The 22,058-nt window shown below is 39.4% G+C and overlaps 1 protein-coding gene across 4 annotated transcripts in view; it reads left to right on the top strand.

Moving 5' to 3' along the window:
- pam (peptidylglycine alpha-amidating monooxygenase) overlaps positions 1-22,058 on the top strand; it is a 57,105-nt gene that overhangs the window by 26,316 nt on the left and 8,731 nt on the right. For 3 of the 4 annotated variants that reach the window (XM_018744811.2, XM_018744814.1, XM_018744813.1), the window contains exons 6-19: positions 165-256; positions 416-499; positions 2,141-2,189; positions 4,387-4,454; positions 5,429-5,509; positions 5,631-5,707; positions 9,047-9,150; positions 9,916-10,109; positions 10,309-10,371; positions 16,965-17,273; positions 19,017-19,146; positions 21,127-21,243; positions 21,412-21,484; positions 21,832-22,042. In XM_018744811.2, coding sequence (XP_018600327.1) covers positions 165-256; positions 416-499; positions 2,141-2,189; positions 4,387-4,454; positions 5,429-5,509; positions 5,631-5,707; positions 9,047-9,150; positions 9,916-10,109; positions 10,309-10,371; positions 16,965-17,273; positions 19,017-19,146; positions 21,127-21,243; positions 21,412-21,484; positions 21,832-22,042 — 1,652 coding nt within the window. The remainder of the gene's footprint in view (positions 1-164; positions 257-415; positions 500-2,140; positions 2,190-4,386; positions 4,455-5,428; positions 5,510-5,630; positions 5,708-9,046; positions 9,151-9,915; positions 10,110-10,308; positions 10,372-16,964; positions 17,274-19,016; positions 19,147-21,126; positions 21,244-21,411; positions 21,485-21,831; positions 22,043-22,058) is intronic. The other variant, XM_018744815.2, reaches the window with a different exon arrangement.

Raw genomic sequence — 22,058 nt, 5'->3', positions numbered from 1 at the left:
CCTCTTATGATTGTGAGGTGCTGCAAACATTTAATAGTTTGTTTTGATGTGGTTCTCGGTACAATTGCTTTGAAGAAATTAGTACAGTCTACAGCTACCAAGTTAGCTATATATGTGCTAAAAATGAATGAGGACAAACTAAACAACATTGTTTGGCCTGTCAGGGAGTGTGGAATTGAGCGAGGACCCTGCAGATATGATCCAAAAATCATCTATGCTTGGGCCAGAAATGCACCACCTACAAAGTTACCCAAAGGTAAGTCTTTCCACAAAGACTTGGCCTATTAGATGTGACGTTGGCTCTTATTGCAAAGGCTTACCTGTTGTGTTTGTAATTGCTCTCCAGTGAGCTTCCTTTGTATGAGAAAAGCTCGTTGGCATTTAATTAAACCTCTTTTTGCTTTCCTTTCTGTAGATGTCGGTTTTAAAGTCGGAGGTGATACAACAATTACTCACTTTGTGCTGCAAATTCATTATGGGGATGTCAACGCTTTTAGAGGTGAGCAGAGCAGTAAATTAAAAACAAACTAATGTGGAATTTTTATGCTGTTGTTTTTTTTTTTTTTTTTTTTTTTTTTTTTTTTTTTTTGGTAGATTCATTAAAACTAATCTAAGATAGGAGACAGCTATGTTTTTTGCCCTTGCAGATGAGTATCCTATGTTGGAATACCATCAGGAGTTTTTCCTGCTTTTGCAGGAGTCCTTATGGCTCCAGTTCTCATTAGTCAGGAACTATAAAGCTGTGTTGCCATTAGCTTTACATTCTCATCACTGAGGATGCTCATGTATTTTTTGTGTTCATCACGCGTATGTGCAGCATCCTGATGTTTAGCTTCCCAGTTTGAATCTTCAGTTAGGGATCCTCATTGGCAGTCTACTTGCTGGGAGTAGCCTTGTACAGTAAAGGGCTATGATGGAAGAATGTTTTATTTATGTAAAGTATGGGGGCTGCTTGCAGACATCCTGACTACATCAGCAATGAGACAGAACAACAATGGCACGATCAGACAACAGTGTCCTGTGTTTTGTCAAAATTCAATGATTGGTGTCTGCTGAGAAGTCAGATGGAAACACAAGACTGATATTAAGGCCTTAATGTTTTTGCTGTAGCGGGGGGCCCGGTGGCACAGTGGGTTGGACCGGGTCCTGCTCTCTGGTGGGTCTGGGGTTCAAGTCCTGCTTGGGGTGCCTTGCGACTGACTGGCATCCCATCCTGGGTGTGTTCCCTCCCCCTCCAGCCTTACTCCCCGACTTGGCGGGTTAGGCTCCGGCTCCACGTGACCCCGTGTGGGACAAGCGGTTCAGAAAGTGTGTGTGTGTGTGTGTTTGTGTTTGTGTTGTGGGTGATGTCTGTGAGTTGCGAGCTGTGAATTTACACTGCAGGATTTAGATTTTTAGATGCTTATATGATTCTAGGTATATTTCTGAAGGGAAACATTCTAATGGATCTGTTTATGTTTGCATTGTACGTTCAGTATAATTTAAAAAAATATTTTAATTATGTGAAGCGGTATAGTTACGTACAGCTATGTAGTCACTTAATTGGCACATTATTTGTATATGATTTTTATCAGACAGATTATATAAGTTATGTTTAGTGTTGCTGTTAATTTACTTTCCCATTTTATACAATAAAACCTCATAAGTATTAAAATGTTAATGTTAAGAATTTTAGGGGGTGCGGTGGCGCAGTGGGTTGGACCATAGTCCTGCTCTCCGGTGGGTCTGGGGTTCGAGTCCCGCTTGGGGTGCCTTGCGACGGACTGGCGTCCCGTCCTGGGTGTGTCCCCTCCCCCTCTGGCCTTACGCCCTGTGTTGCCGGGTAGGCTCCGGTTCCCCGTGACCCTGTATGGGACAAGCGGTTCTGAAAATGTGTGTGTGTGTGTGTGTGTGTGTGTGTTAAGAATTTTCACGTTCCTGTTTTATTTAATAGAATTTTCAAAAATTAGAAGTCTATATACTATAGCAGTCTAAATAATACAAACAGAAGCAGATAATGTCCAGAACACTGTTGCTAGAATATATTTATTTACCCCTTACTTTTTTAAAATGCATCACACACATCTTAATTCTGTTAAATCACTGCAGTAGAAAATTGTAAAAAAATTACTTAATCTCACATTACTGCTTACGTTTTCAGATGGCCATAGAGACTGCTCAGGAGTAACCTTGAGAATGACTTCCAAACCGTAAGTGTCTCATGACTATTAAATGTCCCTGTCATTGTGCATGTTCTCACAACATGACATTTAGTGATATAAATATTTTTAGCATGATAGAAGGCTTTTAAACATAGCACGCATAAAAAATAGCTAACTAGAAGTACTTGAGTCATGGAGCAGGTTCTGCAAAAAGAATATTGCCATTTGATTCCACTGAGTAAGAATCTCTGTTTTCAGATTCTGAGGTCTGTTCCATGGGGTTTGGGCACAATGTAGTCGTCCATATAGGTTAACAGAGAACACAATCTAACTGTGCATGATGGAGTAGTTAAACAAATTCTAGAACTGCAGAAGTGGCTACTTGCTGTGGGTCACATTATCACGAAGTGTTACGATTCTTTTGATACTGCGAGGTTTAGTAAGACATCTCTGGGAAGGCCAGAAGCATAAATGCAGATAAATTGGTCCTTAAATAAAGATAAACAGACTGTTTTCAGAGTTCTTTTTCTTGTGAATTATCTCCCTTATCTGACAACAGAGAAAATGATTAATTTGTGGTGCATTTGATCTCTTTTGGAGTTGCCACATTGAATAACAAATGCGTCATGTCCTGAGGAAAATAATGAAAACGGTTTCAATAATGTCATTATCATGGCAATCAAGGAAAGTGTTGAATGAGAGCTCAATGAAAGGCTGAAAGAAAGCTGGCCAATGAGAAGAGAAAATAATAGCAACTATTTCCAGCTACAGAGATACAGTGGGTTCATATTAAGAAGGGCAAATAAAAGAGGTTCAGAACAGAGCAGGCCCTTCAGATACTGTAAAGTGCATCTGCAGACAACCGGTCAAGACTTTATCTAAAATTTCATAACCTGCTTTCCTCTACGATGATCTTGTAATTGCAGATGAAGTTGATCAATGAAAATAATTAATATTTAATACTCCAAAGAGGATGGGGGGCGTGATGGCGCAGTGGGTTGCACCGGGTTGCACCGGGTCCTGCTCTCCGGTGGGTCTTGGGGTGCCTTGTGTCAGACTGGCGTCCCATTCTTGGTGTGTCCCCTCCAGCCTTGCGCCCTGCGTTGCCAGGTTCGGCTCCGGATCCCTGCGACCCCGTATGGGACAAGTGGTTTCAGATGATATGTGTGTGTGTGTGTGTGTGTGTGTGTGTGTGTGTGTGTGAGCACTCTAAAGAGAAGTGAATTCAAAATGAACTGGGTGAAATGCCTCCTTACACCCTTATTCTGAATCCTGTAGATTATTTAAAAGATGAGTACAAAGATGCTAAAAGAGGCCAAGGACCAAGGTGGAGGGGGTCAACAGAAGGTAGCTGCCCCATGAGTTTAAAAGATAGCTAGTTAGTTCAGATAAGAAACTGTTCAAATGAGTATTGACTGGTGGGTACTGTACCATGTTGATGCACTCCTCCCTAATTTTTATACTCTGAGAGGAAGCTGATGAGACTCTTTTTTGTCATAAGGCTTGTGTTTTTGCTAATTTAATCTTTGTTCTCCATTTTAGTAAAAATGTTCTAATTGTAGTTATCGTATGGATGCTAGTGAGGACTGACTGTACTAACGATTTTCCTGTTATTTTTCACATGGCTGTGTCAATTTAGTGGAAACTGCACAGTATATGACTAACCTAATGGTTCCGGTGAAGAATGGTTAGTGTATTGTTTATTGTTAGTTCATACTTGGATGTATCCTTCATCTTGCCTCATGCAATGTCCTACGTTAATCGTAGTGTTGAATGGTCTTGAATGATTTCTGTGTGGCAGAAGTGTTGAAGTGCATTTTGTAGAGTAAAAATTACAGCTGTGGCAACAGCCATGGGCCTTTTTGTTCTCCAGTACGACTCTGACTGATCTCGACAGACTAATCAACTTGAAATATGTTCTTTAGCATAAGTATTGTGTGGGATTGAGGGAGATTAGTCTGTTCATGATGTCTTTATTGATGAACTAGCAATTGCAAGTAGCATTTTTTCAGTGACCTGAGCCAGTTCATTACATCAGTAGCATTTTTCCTGCATAACTTTGAAGGAAAAATTCAAGGAGAGTTTCCCATGTTTTATAAAGAATCAACCCTCCAGGGCAAGCTGTGTTAAAAATGGCTGTGCCATTGCTGAATAGTCTATTTTATGGGCTCTAACAAACTTTCAAGCTATAATGATAGCAAATGTTGAAGATAGTTTTTTTTTTTTTTTTTTCCCCTCCCCCTAGACAGCCCTACATTGCTGGAATATATCTCATGATGTCCAAGAACACCAGAATTCTGCCAGGAAAAAGAGGTGAGCACACGACCACTGTGTAGTGGGTTCTTTTAGTTTTTGGGGTGTATAAGGGAGCACATCTATTAACAGAAATAGCCGAAGCTGGGGAGCTGTAGATGATGCAGACCTCATTGAAGGTATTTCTTAAGAGAAAGGAGCTTAGTTTGTGTTTGTGGTACTGAGTCACAATTCTAACAGCATGATGTGGTAGAAAGTGGGATTGTACCTGCTGCTCAAAACACCAGCACACTGCCCATTTTAATGCAGTCACTGGTATAGTTGCTTTTATTGCTATTTCCACTTACTGTTTCTTGTACTTGTAAAGTTTGCTGCACCATTTGCGGTGGCTGCTGTAATTAACTGTTAGCATTTTGGCAAACACGATGAATTATGTTATTTTTCAATTTACATTACATGATTGACCCATTGTAACTGAATAATTGTTTTTTTAATATTTTATGGTTAAAAGGCAAGTTTTTAAATTGAAAAAATAAATGAAACTTAGAGCTGGATGAACAAAGGTACTACACAAGATTGCAACTAGTATTACAAAGGTAAAGGGGTAATTTTTCCTCAGTGGTGCGTGTTTGAAGCATCTTTACAGCATGTGCATTATATCACAAAAATCCTCTAAGAACTACTACAGTTTGAAGCTGTACTAATATTGCTGGTTCATGCAGTTGCTGAAAAAAATGGTATTTTTCAGTGTGAAAAGGAGAGGCAGAGAAACTGACAATGACTTCATTCAATCTTCCTGTCTGGTGATGTGTGTCGGGCAGATATTATTGATGGGGAAATTGAAATGAGTGATTTTTTTCCAGTGTCAAGTCTACATGCCTTACAATTTCATTTAGAAGAATATTGGCTTTCCCTGCCATTTAGTATTAATATGGCTACTTGACACCGCTTCTGTGTTCTTTACATGCTGCATTTTTAGATCAGCGATCAAAGGTGAATCCAAGAAGCTCATTATGTTGTTTTTTTCTCTACAGTGACAAATGCAGACATTGAATGCACTTACAGGTTTTTCCCAATGTACCCGTTTGCCTTCAGAACCCATACACATCAGCTGGGTAAGAGCTGCTGAGGACCAGTTTTACTGTACGGTGTTGTTTCCTGTTACTTACATTTTACAAAGATGGTGAGCATTGTAGTCAATCTAAAATTCTTCTGAACTATCTTCACTGGACACAGGGAAAGTTGTCAGTGGGTACCGGGTTCGTGATGGACAGTGGACTCTGATTGGACGACAGTCTCCACAGTTACCACAGGTAATTCACTTGTATCCTGTAAGTAATTCTTCAGCCAAACGGGGCATAAAATGTCGGGGGGGGGGGGAAGTTGAAAGAAAAGAACATCTTGAATCTATGTATTTCAATTCCTTACAACTTTTAGCACCTTCAGTACTTTGAAAATGATATTTTATTTATGTATTTAAAAATACTACAGATTCAGCATGGAAAATAGCCTATCGTAGCCCCACTCAGTCATTTTCTATTAGAAATGGCAGTCGGAGTAGACTGACCATATTTGTTATGTCCGTGAAATGCAAAAAACTGACCCTAACTGCAACTTTTTAAGAAAAAATTGTCTGCCAAGTACACACGTCTCTCAGCGGTGATATGCAGAACACATCAAAAGCAATGTGTGAGTCTTTGTAGACAATTCATACTGGGAGCTGAAAGCTTCTTACTGAAATAAGGCAATGGTAATCGGAAGGTTTTTATGGGACATCAAAGGCGTTTATTTAACACTGAAACCTGTGGAGCATTGCATGTATTTCTCAGGCACTGCACCATCAAAGGGATTGGCGTCTTAATGGGGGGATGAACTGGCTTCATTGCTACCAGCATCCATATCTGTACATGTGATTGGTATGGTGTTACTCTTTAAACATCTTTGGTTAAAATAATGATGTGTGCCTCATGGATTCCACATTGTAAAGGAAGGGAGATAGGTTTGTGTTAACTGTGCAGGCTGAGAATTAAAACATAATGTCTGTTCTGAAAAGGACCACTCATGGGGCAGCTACCTTCTGTTAACCCCCTCCACCTCGGTCCTTGGCCTCAGTGCCTTGGCCAGAAGGTGCCTCGTTCATCGGAAGCCACCTGCTGTTAATGCCTTAAGCACATAAGAACATTAGACAGATTATCGACACGAACGGGGCCTTTGTGCTGTCCTGCTCACGCTGTTTCTTGAACGGCAGCTTAATGATCCAAGAGTCACATCATGGAGAAGGATGCCAGAGAATCTCATTGCCCAGGGTGGCTTAGTGGTTATCATCATGTATGGTATCTGTGGACTGCATGTTCATAAGATACCATAACTGTCTTTACTCATAGAGCATTATTACTGTTTATTACTTCTGCTTACTGTAGGAGAAGAAACAGTGTCCACTGTGTGATATTCCTCCTTCCCTTAGTGGCTTTAAAAAGATGCCATGAGTCCATCAACCAGACAAAAACACAGTAACATACAGTGTGCTTCCAGGTGCTGTCTCTTAACAGAGATTGTGTAGGAACTGCTTAACCTGTTTTGTTTGACATTAATGCTGCATGTGATACATCAGTTATCCTCTCATACATAGCTGCTACAGTCTCTCAGTCTCAAAGAGACAAAATAGTGTCATCAGTCTAGGAGGGATGGAAACTAGATCACACCTTATACTAAATTTTACAACCAATTATTATGATATTTGTTTAATACCCTTATGTTGAACTATGAGACAGTTATGATGGCAGTGTTTTTTATGGCAGTGTCTTCATGTAGGTAAATGTTATACTATAGTGTATTTTTGTTTAATTTTTTTGAGGTTTCTTATGAAGGTTGGTGGGAGGTACTTGGGAATTTCTCTTGTCATTCTGAGACACAGCAAAAAGATATTTGAAGGACTTTCTAGGTTTTTTAGGAACTTGTCCAAACCCCTCCCCGAAACATGTGGTATTATGTAAAAGCATAGGATGTTCTCTCTAGGGTACATTAGGCATTCTGCGTTTTACCATATACAGTTTGAGATACACTTAAAAATATATATCTTCTTCTATGTACACAGGCACGTAACCACAGAAAAAATCCCCAAAATGTTATGCTCCTGGTTCCTATAGTGTGATCCTTTCAGACGGGCATGCCCAGCCAATTAGAATGCGCGCGCGCACACACACACACACACACACAGTCTGAACCGCTTGTCCCATACGTGGTCGCGGGGAGCCGGAGCCTAACCCGGCAACTCAGGGCATAAGGCTGGAGGGGGAGGGGACACACCCAGGACGGGACGCCAGTCCGTCGCAAGGTACCCCACGTGGGACTCGAAGCCGAGACCCACCAGAGAACAGGACCCGGTCCAACCCGCTGCGCCCCCCCCCCAATTAGAATGTGTCACTGATATTCAGAGTGACACCTGGCCATATGTTGACTTTAAAAAATCAAGACAGATAGCTAACTAAATGAGATACGTGCCAACAAAATTGATTATTTCAGTGTTTTGGTCATCCTGGTCACATAATTAGTAAGTGAGCTACAGTAATCCTTTGTCATGCTTCAACATGCAGGGTTTGTATTTTGCAACTGCTTCGTAGCAGCAACAACAGATTCCATAGTAGTGCCCCTTCAGAGTGGAGTTGTCTCCAGAACACCTGAAAGGATATGCTGTTTTGGTGCTGTCATTGAGCTACAAATTGTCTAACACAATCAGAGGACTGGGTATTAACGAAGTTCCCTCATGCAGTCATCCCATCATAAATTGTGTGTTGGAATATTTCTTATCTTTGGAAACCCTTATCACACTTAAAGTTATAGCATGGGCTATATGATCTGTGTTTAACAAATAGATCTTGAAAAACAATTTGTTGTTTAGTGTTTTACTGCCTAGCCAGTGCTTTTATTCAGAGTAGCTTTTAGCTTTACTTGTTTATGCCATTAAGTATTTTACTGGAGCAATTTAGGTTAGCTATCTTTCTTTTTGGTACAAAAACATAGCCCCCTCTCGGACCTGAACCAGCAATCTTTGACATTATGAGCACATGTCCCGCTTCTACATTACCAATATTATAATTTTTTAAAATTTTCTAGAGGCAAAGCAGCTTCAACTGCATTTTTACATAGTCACAGAATGAGCTGTTGACAAATGATTAGACAGCTATGTAAAACATGCTCTGCAGTGCCATGGAGTCATTCAGTGGAAAGTGGAAGTGATAAGATTGAGCAGATTTAGATAACCAGGCCTAAATATAAATTGAGCCTATTCTAATAATAATGTTGTGGTGCTTAGGGAATTAAGTAAAACTTATGAAATGAGTTAATAAAAGATACAGTTTGTCTTTAGTGTTACGTTTTGTAATATGTCTACTTGATTTGTTTTATTTATTTTGTCTCTTATAGTTGTATCTATTATGGTTATGTTCTTTAACTACAATTAACTGTATGAAGATTTCCCATATACAGTGAGCTCTTCCTTTAAAATTGTTCAGCATGCAACGTGCAGATATTTGTATTCCCAAAGATTTTTTTTCAATTACTGTCTTTCTATGGCTGTCACACTCATTTTGGGAAAAAGCTTGTGACTAGGGGAAATTTTCGGTATTTGATGACCTTTGTTTACATCATTTTAGGCATTTTACCCGGCACAGAACCCTGTTAAAGTTGCGTATGGAGATAAACTTGCTGCTAGATGTGTATTTACTGGAGAGGGGAAGACCTCAGTAACAACAATTGGGTAAGTCTCATCTGTCAGCCTGAAAAATTGTTAAAATGTAAAAATTTCTTTGTGTTGTTTGTGGCTTGGGTTACATGCGAGCTTTTGTGGTTGATGTAAAACACAATAATAAATCAGAGTAATTAATACAAACCATCCTTTAAAGCATAAGTCCAGTGACACATACTTTATCTTGTTTGTTGGCTCTGCGCATGTCCTTGTTATTTCATGTTTGTAGTGTCACTAGACTGGTGACTGGTAGCTGTGGGCTTCTGTTGCTCATGAAGTCCCTTATCATTCCTTCCTTGACCAATAGTGTGGTGTGGGCTTCCTGTGGTTAGAGACCCAAACTGTGTTGTCAAGCATAGGGTAGCTTCTCCTGGTCTCAGGAGTCTGCATTTCACAGCTTCCCTACCCAAGCAGCTCGGATGCGTGCATCTGTCTCTGAGTGTGTGCGTGCGTCTCTGCATGTCTTCTATGTCGCTCTCGTTGCCATGGGGAGTAAAAGCTCGTGTGATGGGCACTGGCGAAGGCTGCATTGACGCATCTCTCAGGCAGCTGCTGCCCTGCGCTCCCACGGGCACACATCCACCCACAGTGCAAAAGCAGATTAACATGGCACTGCATTACAGCAAGACTCTCTCCCACCTGCTCTTTTTCTGTGATATGTAGTTGTTTTAAATAAGGCTGGCAACCTGCCATGATGCCTGATGTTGTTGACTTTTTCTAGTCTTTTGCCATCTGATGAAACTGTCTATTTGTGCACTATAATTTCATTAACTGCAGGGGTACCTCTGAAGATGAGATGTGTAATTTTTACATCATGTACTATATGGACAGCAAGCATGCCATCCCTTACATGAACTGTGTAGAAGATGGTAAAAGTGACCTGTTCAAATATATCCCAAACGAGGCTAATGTTCCCATACCTGTGAGTCCTGACATGATGATGACTATGCAAGGCCATGGGCATCACACAGGTAGAGAACAGATTTACAAGCTCTGCCAGCATTTACAGTTTATAACAGAATGTTTTCCTTTGTAAACTAACGAGCTGCATGCACTGCATTGTTGTTGTTGCTCATGTGGTAGTTACATGTTTGATACCCTTGTGCACTGTTTTAAGTTAATTTGTCAAAGAATGCCATTGAGCTTGAAATCTTCTCTCATGTTTCAAAGATGTTCAAGATAGCTCTGCGTTGCCACAGCCAAAGAGAGAAGAGGAAGATGTTCTGGATCAGGGTGAGTTGTCCTTGAAAGGTACAGAGCATAACACAGTAGTAACAGAATAGCTAAGGAACCTTGTCTCCACATTCCTTGCTTCTATTCAGTCAGTCTGTTCCTCTTTTCATTAGTGTACCCTTGATAATAGAATGTCGCTGAGGGTTTGCAGAATACAGCAACAGCAAGCAACAGCGCAGACCTGGGCCGTGAAAACATTACATACATTGTGAAAGATGTTAAAGAAAAGCAAATATTAGTAAAGATTAAAAGTATGCAGTTATTCAGTCTGAGAGAACACAAATGAATGGGATGACTATTAAAGTGAATTAAAAAAAAATGATAAAGAATCATACTGATTCGTTTTTTTTAAATGTTTTCAGCAATTGTACTGTGTTAACTCTGCTGTCATACTTGCTATTTCACCTTAAATGTGTTAGTCATGGGGATGGAAAGTGCAGAATTGTCATCTAAGGCTTTTCAAAGCAGCACTATAATGGAGTTACCCAAGTATACTAACAGTACAGAAAAGAAGGTTTTTGATTTGAATGTGTAATTCCAATAAATAATTTGTGGGTTTAGGATGCATAATTTATTAATGCGGTTAGATTATATTAAATTGATTGATTGGCCTTTCTGCTGATGATTAGCTGCCATGGGTAGGGCCAGGGTTTTATTAGCATTAATGGAATAGGGAGAGGCTAAGCAGAAGCCCGAGGAGGTATCTGCACATGTGACAGAGGTTGGTGCTCAGAGGCCAGTTACCATGGATACACAACCCTCATCGTCTTGCATCACATTCAAGGATGAATCTCAGCATGGAGCCTCCTTGTGTTTTTTTTTTTTTTTTGCTGCAGAAGCTTGTGGGGTCTTGGCTTTGTCCAGGAACTGTCAGTAAAGAATCATTCCAAATAAACTAAAAACGTATAGCATTCAGCTGCCATAAAATCTTTGGTGATTCTTCTGTACTGATTGAGCCACTCATACTGCCTGTATCTGTTTGGGTTCACTTGCATAATATGTAATGCAATTACCGTTCTATAAGTACCGACTCCAATTTGTGAAAACTAGGAAAAAGGTGTGGTGTGCTTTGCTATGTTTTGCCTGGCACACACTGATTTTGTTGTGAGGAAAATGTGTGTATTTCTGCAGGTGAATAATTTTGGACATGTTCCTTTAATTCAAGTAACACCTGCTGTGAGTCTCTCAGCAGGGTCAGAATATGCAGCAACGGCTGTTTCTCATTTGAGCTTAAATAAAGCTCATTGCACAGTGCATCTTAAATTTATTCAGATCATCCGTTGTTACTCATAGTGCAGCTTAGGACTACTAACTGTTTTTATTTACATGCAGAGTTGGCAGTGATGAGTTTGCTTTTATGACTAAATCTTTTTTGAAATCAAACCACTTCTGTGTTTTTAACAGAGCCATGCCAGCTAGTACCATTTCCTCTCATTTCAACATGGAGAAGCTACAGATTTTGTATGGTCTCAAGGCAGTTCTGAGCACATTGCATTGTTAAATAATCAACAATATGGAAATTGCAGTGGGATATTATAATAAATTAGCTAACTCTGTACTGCTGCTGGAATGAAGAATTAGCATCAGCTTAATTCTAAAATATAGAAGTTAAACAGGAGGCAAATGATGTGCTTCTTTAAATGTGACAAAGAGCGAAAGCTGCTTTCACTTATAGTCTTCAGGATTTTGAGATCAGTACTTAGATAATACAATAGTTTGTTGCAATGCAGCATTGTGCAGCTCCCAGTAAATGTGAACATTTTTTCAGCTTTCACCATATAGCATCAGCAAATGAAATTGCTTTTTCTGGTACATGGAAAAGTTGACAATGAGGGGAAAATTGCCTAATTGCTGTACTGTGCACACAAAATGGCAAATTAATGGAAAGTAGGTTACATGTTATTGGGGTTTGTTTTTTATCGCTGTGCCATTAGATGACATTACAATATTGTGTCTTATATTTTGCCATATATTTTTTTAATAATGCTATGGTGCATATTCTCTGGAAACCTGAAAATGAGAGAAATACTTTAAAAAAAAAAAAAAAAAGGTACAAAACAATAGGATTCCATCACATTATGTCACTGAACTCTTTATGTATGTCTTGAGATTTTTTAAATGTGTTTCTTATGCATGAATTTGTGATAATTGTTGTGTTAAATATGCTGTTACTTAAAAGTCATGTAAAATTAAGGAAAATCAGCAGCAAAACCTTTGAAATATGGCAAAGTAAGCTCAGAATTGGAATGGCTGCCGTAATGTTTGTGTAAAATAATCCGTCACAAATTGGCAGTGGGGAGGGGGCAGGAGTGGCACCGCTATCGTTAAAGGATCATGTACTGGATTTAGCACTTCTTCAGAGGATGAGAATAAGCTGCCAGGCGCGGTTAGCATGTGGCTCGTGACTGGATGTGAATGAGTGGACCTGTGCCAAGGGACTAGATTCTTAAGCAACCAGATTGCACCCCGCTAGTCCTCTGAGGGCCGACATCCATTAACATAGCTCATTCTTTCCACTGCAACGCGCCATTTCCCGCCATACCTCTGAGCTGTGTTAGAGGTGTTTGCTTTACACAAGTAAACAAGGTAACGTCCACCGTGATGCTTCAGTAGCAGTGGTTACAAATGTGCACAATAACTTTTGTACATGGGAATGGTGGTTGGTTCTCTGAGATGTGCGTTCCTTTGGAGAAAAGCATCTGCTAAATGAATAAACGTAAATGGTCGATATCTTTAAATTTTGCATCCAAATAAATGAAGTAGCTTTGATTTTTGAAGTGTCTTATTCTGGTTAGTGGAAAAAATGGAATATTCTCAAAAAACAAAACATAATTTTAAACCACACATACCATCAAAAAATGGCTAAATATAATTCCTATGGTAGTCAAGCTAGTAATACCTAGCCAGATCAGTTTTAATATATTGAAATGTCTACTGGCACTTTCAATGTTCAGGAACTGATATGAAATATAAACTGTAGCTTTTCAAGTGTGACATCTGCTGTGTCTGATAAAAAGAAAGGATTTTATACTAATGAATCATTTTGACCAGTTGCTTCAGAAAAGGGTTCATTATTTGAAGCATTTGAACTCTTTTCTGCCGCAGTGCTATTTCTGGTTCTGGTTTACTGAGGCTGGGGAGTATAAGTCCTGGAGCCCTGTACAGTCATATTCAGTCTAAATGCGTCAGCATGGTTAAAAAAAGATAAAACTGTGTTAGATAATGACGGTTTTCCCTGTTCTAAATATTTGTTCACATTTTCCCTCTGCATACTTCTTGAGAAACACTGCAAATCTTAAATTCCTGATTTCCAGAAAACTGAACTATATATCATCCACATTTTTCAGTCTCCCAATAATCTAAAACATTTACAAAAATATAGTCATTCATTTTCTGTGAATATGAAAATATAAATGTTATATTTAATAACAGAATAAGATGAGCTTTAAAATGAACTTTCATAGCTCTATTATCCTGCCAAGGTATAAGTCAGACTTTGCACTAGAGGGTGCAGGGATTGTAGCAGATACCTTTTAGGTTTGTTTTTGAGTCCACCGTGGCTAGTTATGTACTAAACAACCAAAAACACGTGCTACCTCTAACCTCATTATGCTTAAAAGTAACAATTTATTTGTCATCATCAGGAAATGCAATTTTTCTGAAGCCCAAGTGAACATGATGCAATGATATTGAAAGCTCTCTTCTGTTTTTGTTTCTTGGCTGTCATGTTGTAAAGTGAGGCATCATTTAAAAGTGTCATCTAAGGTCTGTTTCACACAGTTGTCTAGAAACTATGTATATTGTTTGCTATGCAAATGAAAACTGTAAGTGATCTTGATAAACCATACATACATACCTTACGTAAATGACACTTGTTTATAAACACAATTAATGGTGGAATGGTGAAAACTGTCATCTAGAGGATTTTATGTGTCAGTAGCCTTACAGTGCTTATGAAATAAAAGTGTAACTGTAAAAATAGGCAGTATGCAGATACTTGACAGCAGACCCTGATATCAGTTCAAGCCCCCTAGTCATCTACCTCACCCCCCATGGTGCCACAATGACAGTTATTTAACTTAATGTAAAACAACAGATTAAGATTTGCAAAGTAAGAGACATAGTACAGGGCACATCCTTCCGCCTGAAGTGAGAAATATGAATCTCAGTAGAGACTATTCCTTTTCATCAATCGCATATAGGGTAGGCGTACAGAGACAGACAAAGTAGTCTGTGATCTGGGAACCAATTTTAATTCAGTTTAATTTATTTTTTATGGACCATTCTTCTCACGTAGTGAACCGGAGCACTGAACAAAGGATCAGAAGACATAATGCAAATGAAAGGTTGGCTATACATTAAATTACTACAAAAACTATATTAGTTATTAAAGCTGTAAGTAACCTGTCTTGTCACAGAGGAAAAGAAACAAAAAGAAAATCCCAATTGGAAGGCAAGAGAGGAACCTCTGAAGGTCTGAGTACCGGTGGCTGCTGATGCCTCCTAGGCATTCTAGATTGAAAGAAGACTTATAAACCAATTTAAACAGCCATTTATACCAATGCTATGGTTGTTAGATGCTAGTTTGTTGGTGAGTTGATGCCCCGGTTCACACATGCAAGTCTCGTTCACTGTGGCATGAATTCATCAGCTTCCATTAGCCTGGAGTGCTGCTATCATGGCCGGTCTCCTCAGGTCTCATCGTGGGGAAAATAGTACTCAAAAACTGGTGACCCTTACAAAATAAACAGCTTTATCCCAAATAACAACTTGCAGGAAACATAATAACTTCCTTGTGACTCTCCAGTGCTTTCAGAAACCCTTACAAGTCACTCCACCCATATGCTCCAATCATGCTATTTTAGTACATGCTCTCTATGAAGGGAGGTGATTTTGCTGTGCTGATCACTGTTTGAGCAGACGCTTGGCAAACAGTCACAGCTATTGAGCCTTGGAAAATCCATTAGTCAATGTAAAGCTTAAGCCACTTGTCTCGTTGCTGGATCTGACAGTAATGGTAGTGGAAGATTTTCTTTGTATTATTCCACAGTGTTCAGTTTTTAAGACATCTGGCCGTGCTTAAGTGTACGAATTAAATGTGTCATGTAGTTTGCTATAATATAATGATACATGTTACTGTAATAGAATTTGTATATGCTGGCAACGACTGGTTTTATAGAAGTGCCCTTTTTGTGGTCGTTTTTGTTTATGAAATGAAAGATGAGCAAATTGTTACCATGGTTTCTTGAACAAGAGCAGTTGCCTGTTGGATGGCAACAGCATTACAAATGCTGTATCCCTCAACTGTGCAGTGTAACACATCAAATCTGCTTACAGCTTGTTTAGTCACCATACCATAAATTTTGCACAGTTGAGTCCAGTTTGTTTTACATGGTGCTTCTACAAGAAATTATAAAGTATGGCCTTTAACACTACTTAATACAACACTGAAAATCTTTCAGTAATACATGCCTATATATGTCGTTCTACATGTCTTTCAAGGAATCGCATGAACCTGAGACTCTCATTATCTCTGGCTCTACAAGTAGGGTCCTGACAGCTTGATAAATCTCTGCCTATATTTGCCTTTGACTTTATTAGGACACAAATTCTGAGGCTGTCGTTCACAGCGCGTTTGTTGTCCCTCTGTGTTTGCTGGGCTGGTACTGATGGATGAACTCAATAAATAAAGACCGGGTATGGCTCATATATCACTGGAGGCGGAGCCCCACTCTCTGTGAATGAGGAGCTGGCCGGGCCACTCAGACCAGAGGACAGAAGTATTTTGTTGAAGCTTGGTACTTTAATTGATTTCTTCTTTTATTTGTCAGCTTTTTCTTAATACACTTCAGGCAGATAAATCCTGTGTTTTACAGTTGTTCTCAGCTCTCTATTGACTTTTGTCTTAATTTCTCCTCCCTTTATGTTCTCTGCCAAATTAACTTTTCACTTATGTGTCTAGTAGGAAGCTGCATAGGGTGTATTGGAATGTGTTCTGTTTTCCCTCATTTGAATCAGTCTTTCTGTGTGGGTCTTTGACCTTGTACTGCAGGAAATTGATTACATGGCAGGAATGATGCTGCTGCTGCAGCTGAAGAGAAGGTCCGCTTGGTTTACAACCAAGACTCATGCTTTCTGGGGAATTACAGTAACTATATTTTTGTCATTCTCTCTAGAAATATAATTAGCTGTTTTACACCATTAAAGTAATAAGGTACAGGGTAAGGAATATGAAGGAAAATTTTTATGGATGGAAAATAATCCATTTAGATGTCATGCAATACTACAGATACTACACAAGGAGTCCTCTGATATACTGACATTGACTGGATCAGCAAAGGGGGTTACTGAAGCTGGAGATAGTACTCTGTGTCTTGAGGTTGGTAATGAAGATGCTGCTGGGCTTTTTTGAATGTCCCACCTGAACAGGGCGTAGGAATTGTTATGTGGACGTGGCCACAGCGCAGTGGTCACACCAGCTCTGTCTTTATTCAGCCATTTACCCTCTTTGTAGCTGCTTTTTCCCACAAATCAACAACTTCTGCTTCTACCTTATGGCCCACTGTTCCTTCTCTTTCCTGTTTTCTGTGCAGGTGACTTCTATTCCCTTCTTTCCAAACTCCTAGGGGAGCGGCAGGACATTGTCCACGTGCATAAGTATTACCCTGCCAAGGCAGAGAGAGCCCAGTCGGATCTGATGGCAGAGATTGATAGCATAATCCAAAAGAAGGACCTGGTTTGGCCCAGCTCGAGATTAGACTACAGTGGGAGGGAGGATGCTATTCTAATGAGGGACAGGATTCACAAATTCCACCAGTTAGAGTCCACTGTTATGCCTCCCGGGAGCAAGATAATGCCAGCTAAGCAAGCAAATGCACTGGGGGCATTCACTCAAAAGCAAGGTGGGTCTGGGCCATGTATTGTATTAGAGACCAAAGCTGGGTTCTGCTCTTTGTTTTTTTCCCTTATTTTGTTTTTGTTTGGCTTTTGATTTGTCTCATTTTGAAAGCATAATGTATTTTTCCTCCATCTCATTATAATCTATTGCTAAAGTCTTGACAGTTAGCGTTTGATGTAAAATCTGATGTTGTGGACCAGGCACTTAATTGTAAATTCAGATGAGTGGTGTTTAAAGGTCACCTGCCGAGAGATTTTTGAGTTTCCATCCCATGGAGTTGACACATCAGTGAGTGAATTCGAAATATTCTCATGACATAATGCTACCTAAATTTAATCTTTCATATAAATGTTATGCCCAGTAATTTGTTATGCATTGAGACATAGGTCTATAATTCAGGACTTTCTGCTCAGGTCTCCAAAGTAGATTTCATGTGACAGGAATACTTTTCAATACAACTGGTTTTCCGTTTTATATTGAGTATGTTTTGGAACCTCACAGTCAGTGTAAATGAATTCTGTATCAGGCAGCTGTACCTCTCTAAAGACATGAAAAGCAGGTGCAGGGTAATTGTTCATTTTGAGGTTTTTTCTGATTTCAGTGACTCCTGCCATCATCCGTTGAATAATTCATGAGAAAGCTTTCACTGTTTGTCTTAAACATGCAATAGTCATGCCCTTAAACTAAACCACAGAAGAACTACCAGCCTATATGCAAAGAAAGCAAAATGAAATTTGCCTCCTAGCTGGTTGTGTACAGTTATGCCATGTTCTTTTATTAGCATGGTTACAGTCTATGGAGTCATTATATGGATAAACATAATGTTTACAGTTATGAAAGTGAAATATTTGTATTGACAGGTTATGGTATACAAGTCTTTAAAAAAAAAAAAAAAAAAAAAAAGTCAATATATATAGGAAGCCAGCATGGATTTTAGTTGCTCTGGAAATGCTTTTTGTAATTTGTAATTTATTTGTTAACATGTAGTTTTGTTTCAGTGTCTGTATTGCTTAATTGCCTGGAAGCACCAAAGAAATAAATATGCTGTTGAGTTTGTTCTTAAGGAAAATGCTGAACATTCTTGTCTTCAGATGAGTGTTTTGCAAATTTTTAGTGCCGTGTTACTAGTAAAATATACTGTGTATATTCATAACCATTTCTAGTATACCATGACAGTGAAGTTTAGCTTCTTTTTGCTTGTTCATTTTTTTCTTGTAAAACACGAGTTTTGCTTTGTGATCACTGAGTTGCATGTTGACCATCTTCTTTTCCAGCACTTTTCATTTTCCTTCATTGTGGATTTTAGAATTGTGTGAACAAGTGCAAACAACTTGTGCATATAGAAAGTTTTTTGAAATGTTGTCACATTATTGGTTGGCCCTCTGTGTTTTATAAATTTTGCACAGCATTTGTGTACACTGTTGCCTGCTACCATTGTATTTGTACCAGACTCTTTAATACTTCACTGTAGTCTTAGACATTGTTTGCCAGTGTTTGCCGTTTGCTGTTTACTAAGTGCTTTGCTGTTTAACAGCTGTAGATTACAGCAGGACTTAACATGTAGATTAAGTTACTTAAGTCTGGCTGCATCAGTCTTGAGGACAGGGACTTTGTGGTTTGTTTTTCAGAAGAAAAAAGTTTTTGTATAAATGTTTATTTCAGTCAGACAGATGTTTACCCAGCACAATGGACTCACCTGCTATACATATTTGACTCTTGAACTTTTCTCTTTTTGCCTTGTTTATAGTGTCCCACTTGGAGGAGATGACGGACTGGCCAGAGGTCCAGTTACAACTGGGACAGGTGTCTGGCTTGGCCCTAGACTCCAACGATAACCTGGTCATCTTTCACAGAGGTGACCACCGATGGGAGGTCAGGTAAGTATTATTATACCCCCCACCACCCCTGAACACTACAAATACTTCTGTGCTCCCATCTAACTTTTACTTAAGTGGAATTTGATTATATAAAGGAATCTTGCGCAATGACAGCCATCAAATTTATCTGCATAACTATCTGTGGGCCTGGCAGCCCCAACTGTAGACTATGAAAAGAGGTTGATTGTGATTGTTTCATACCCTGATGTACAGTGCTTTGCTACAGCCCCACTAGTTAAATCATCACTCAGCTCCCACTCAGAACATATACCCTATCAAAATTCCATGTTAAAATCTCCTTGCATTTACTGAGATGCACATACTAATTATTCAAGTTCTTAGAATGTACTATATTTAAATATATGATTTATTCACATGCTTGAGTAGCTGATAGCATAGAAAGCTGTTGGGTTATTGGTCTGGATCCAAAGGCTGCAGGTTCAAATCCCACCTATTTTCTGTAGTACCCTTGAGCAAAGTACTCACCGTACAACAGTGTATAATTTGGTAAATTATTGTAGTTAGGCTACCTATGGCACATTGCAGAACAATTGTACGCTAACAGTGTGAAGTCACTTTGAAGAGAAGCATCAGCTGAATGAGTAAATGTAGAATATGTTCCATTTTTTATTGCTTTTTTGGGAAAAATACTAATAATTTCAGTCAAGTGTGTATTAACAATAACAATAAAGAGGACTGATTAACAGCAGTAATTAACTATTTGTTGAAACTGTTGAGTATATGCAAATTTTACTGCTGTATAATAATTTTTAAGAATTTTGAAATAAACTGCAAAAAACTCCCTGCTATCAATTCTGAACGTTACAGGAAAAAACACTGTTAACCTTGAAAAATTGACAGTGCATCTTTGAAACGTAGCTATACAAGAGTCTCTTGCAATCCACATTCACCATTGTCCAGTTGTGCTAGATCTGCTGACCGCAGGCCTGCCGGAATGATCCTCCACGGATAATTAATTATCACTGTGCAGCCTCAGCTTTGCTGCTTTGCCCTGTATCATTTCAACAGAAAGTGGTGGAGCGGCGTTTCTAGAATAACATTAATTTGATGAGCTGTGCACTGGGGACTAAGCTACAGTTTGAATAGTCCTTGGCTCATTGCTTGTGGACTCACCTATGCAGTTCAGGAAGAGACCGAGCAAAAGAGAGGGGGAGGGGTAGGCAAATTAATGACGTGGGCTGCCAGGTATAGAGAGACGGCCCTCCCAGATCCATTTATCACCTTGAAATCTTATTTTTGGCATTCTTACCCGAATGCACTGTGTTCCTCATCTTGTTGGGAAATGCCTCCATATTCATCAAATGCTGAAGTACGAGACCTTGACAAATGTGTACCTCGGCTCTCCTCAGTACTGCAATTAGAATACTGTTGTTGGTTCTTGACTCATAATTATCGTGTAAAAAAAAAATGTAGAAATAAAGCAGATAAGAGTAAAGGTTCAGTTGTCCTGAAATCACTGAAGACAAAAGCACCATAAAAATCATCCATCTGTGCATTACCATTAACCGCTTGTCCAAAACAGGGTCACAATGGACTGTATCCTATTCCAGAAGCATAGGACCTGAGGCAGCGTACAAACTGGCAGGATTCCTACCCGTCACAGGATAATCACACACACTCATTCACTGACACATACACAGAGTAGGGGCAGTGTAGAGTCAGCAGTTCATGTGAAATGTATGACTTTGTACTCTGGGAAGAAACTGGAACACCAGGAGGAAATTTATTCAAGTATCACACAGGCTGAGCCAGATTCAAACCCATACGGTGAGGCTCCATAGCTGCTTGCTATGCCACCCCACTAATAAAATCAGAATTACCAAAAAGAGTCAGCTTGTTAGACTTTATTTGCATGGACAGAGCCAATTGGTTATTGAGTGTTTTATTACAACCTTTTGCCTTGTGGACATGTGCAGTCATTTTCATAATTGTCTCCTTGTCTTGTGCACTTCACATTAGCTCTTTCGACAACCAGCGGGTTTACCAGCAGCGGTCACTGGGTCCTATTCAGCAGTCCACAATACTTGTGGTGGATCCTGTTAAGGGGAATGTTCTCAGAGCTACAGGAAGAAACATGTAAGCACCAGTTTTCTGTGATTTGAAACATCTGGGTTAGAAAGTTTATGCTGGCAAAGGTTTGTCTATGAAAGAAAAGGAGACTCAGTTGCTTGTTTATTCTTACTGGTTAAATTTTCTTTGTGTTGTTGGTTTTCATTTTCATTGTGAATCCCTGCTCTCTTGCAGGTTTTATCTTCCCCATGGTATAAGCACAGATAAGAACAATGACTACTGGGTTACTGATGTGGCTCTTCATCAGGTACACACTCCCACACTCCCCAGTTGTCAGTTTTGTATGAAATTTTCAGCTATAATTTTTAGTGCAGTGCAGATTTCCATTCGTTTATTAAAATAGACAATATATTTGAATTAATTGAGATGAATTGACGTTCAAGTGTGGGTGAGAATTTATTTTATGAGAAATTATCCCTTGAGCAATTATAAAGGGTATAACGTTCAATGTCTCTGTAAAAAAAAAAAAGTATACAGTCAATTAAAGGAAAGAAAAAGGTGAGCTGAAATTATTGAGGTTAGTCTGCCAGCAGGATTGCAACACCAGTCATACATTATGTTGCATCAGTCTGAGTTGTTACTCTTTTATTTCAGGTGTTCAAATTGGGAACCAATGGGGGAAACCAGCCCCTGGTGGTTTTAGGACAGGCATTTGAACCTGGTAGTGACAGGAAACACTTCTGCCAGCCCACTGATGTGGCTGAGGACCCCCTGACTGGGAACATTTATGTGTCTGATGGCTACTGCAATTCCAGAATACTCAAGTTCTCTCCAGAGGGGAACTATCTAATGCACTGGGGAGCAGGTGAAGAACAACAAAA

The sequence above is a fragment of the Scleropages formosus genome, chromosome 6 (assembly GCF_900964775.1).
Source record: "Scleropages formosus chromosome 6, fSclFor1.1, whole genome shotgun sequence".
Lineage (NCBI taxonomy): Eukaryota > Metazoa > Chordata > Actinopteri > Osteoglossiformes > Osteoglossidae > Scleropages > Scleropages formosus.
The sequence above is the reverse complement of the archived record's forward strand: the minus strand, read 5'-3'. Positions and strand labels throughout refer to the sequence as shown.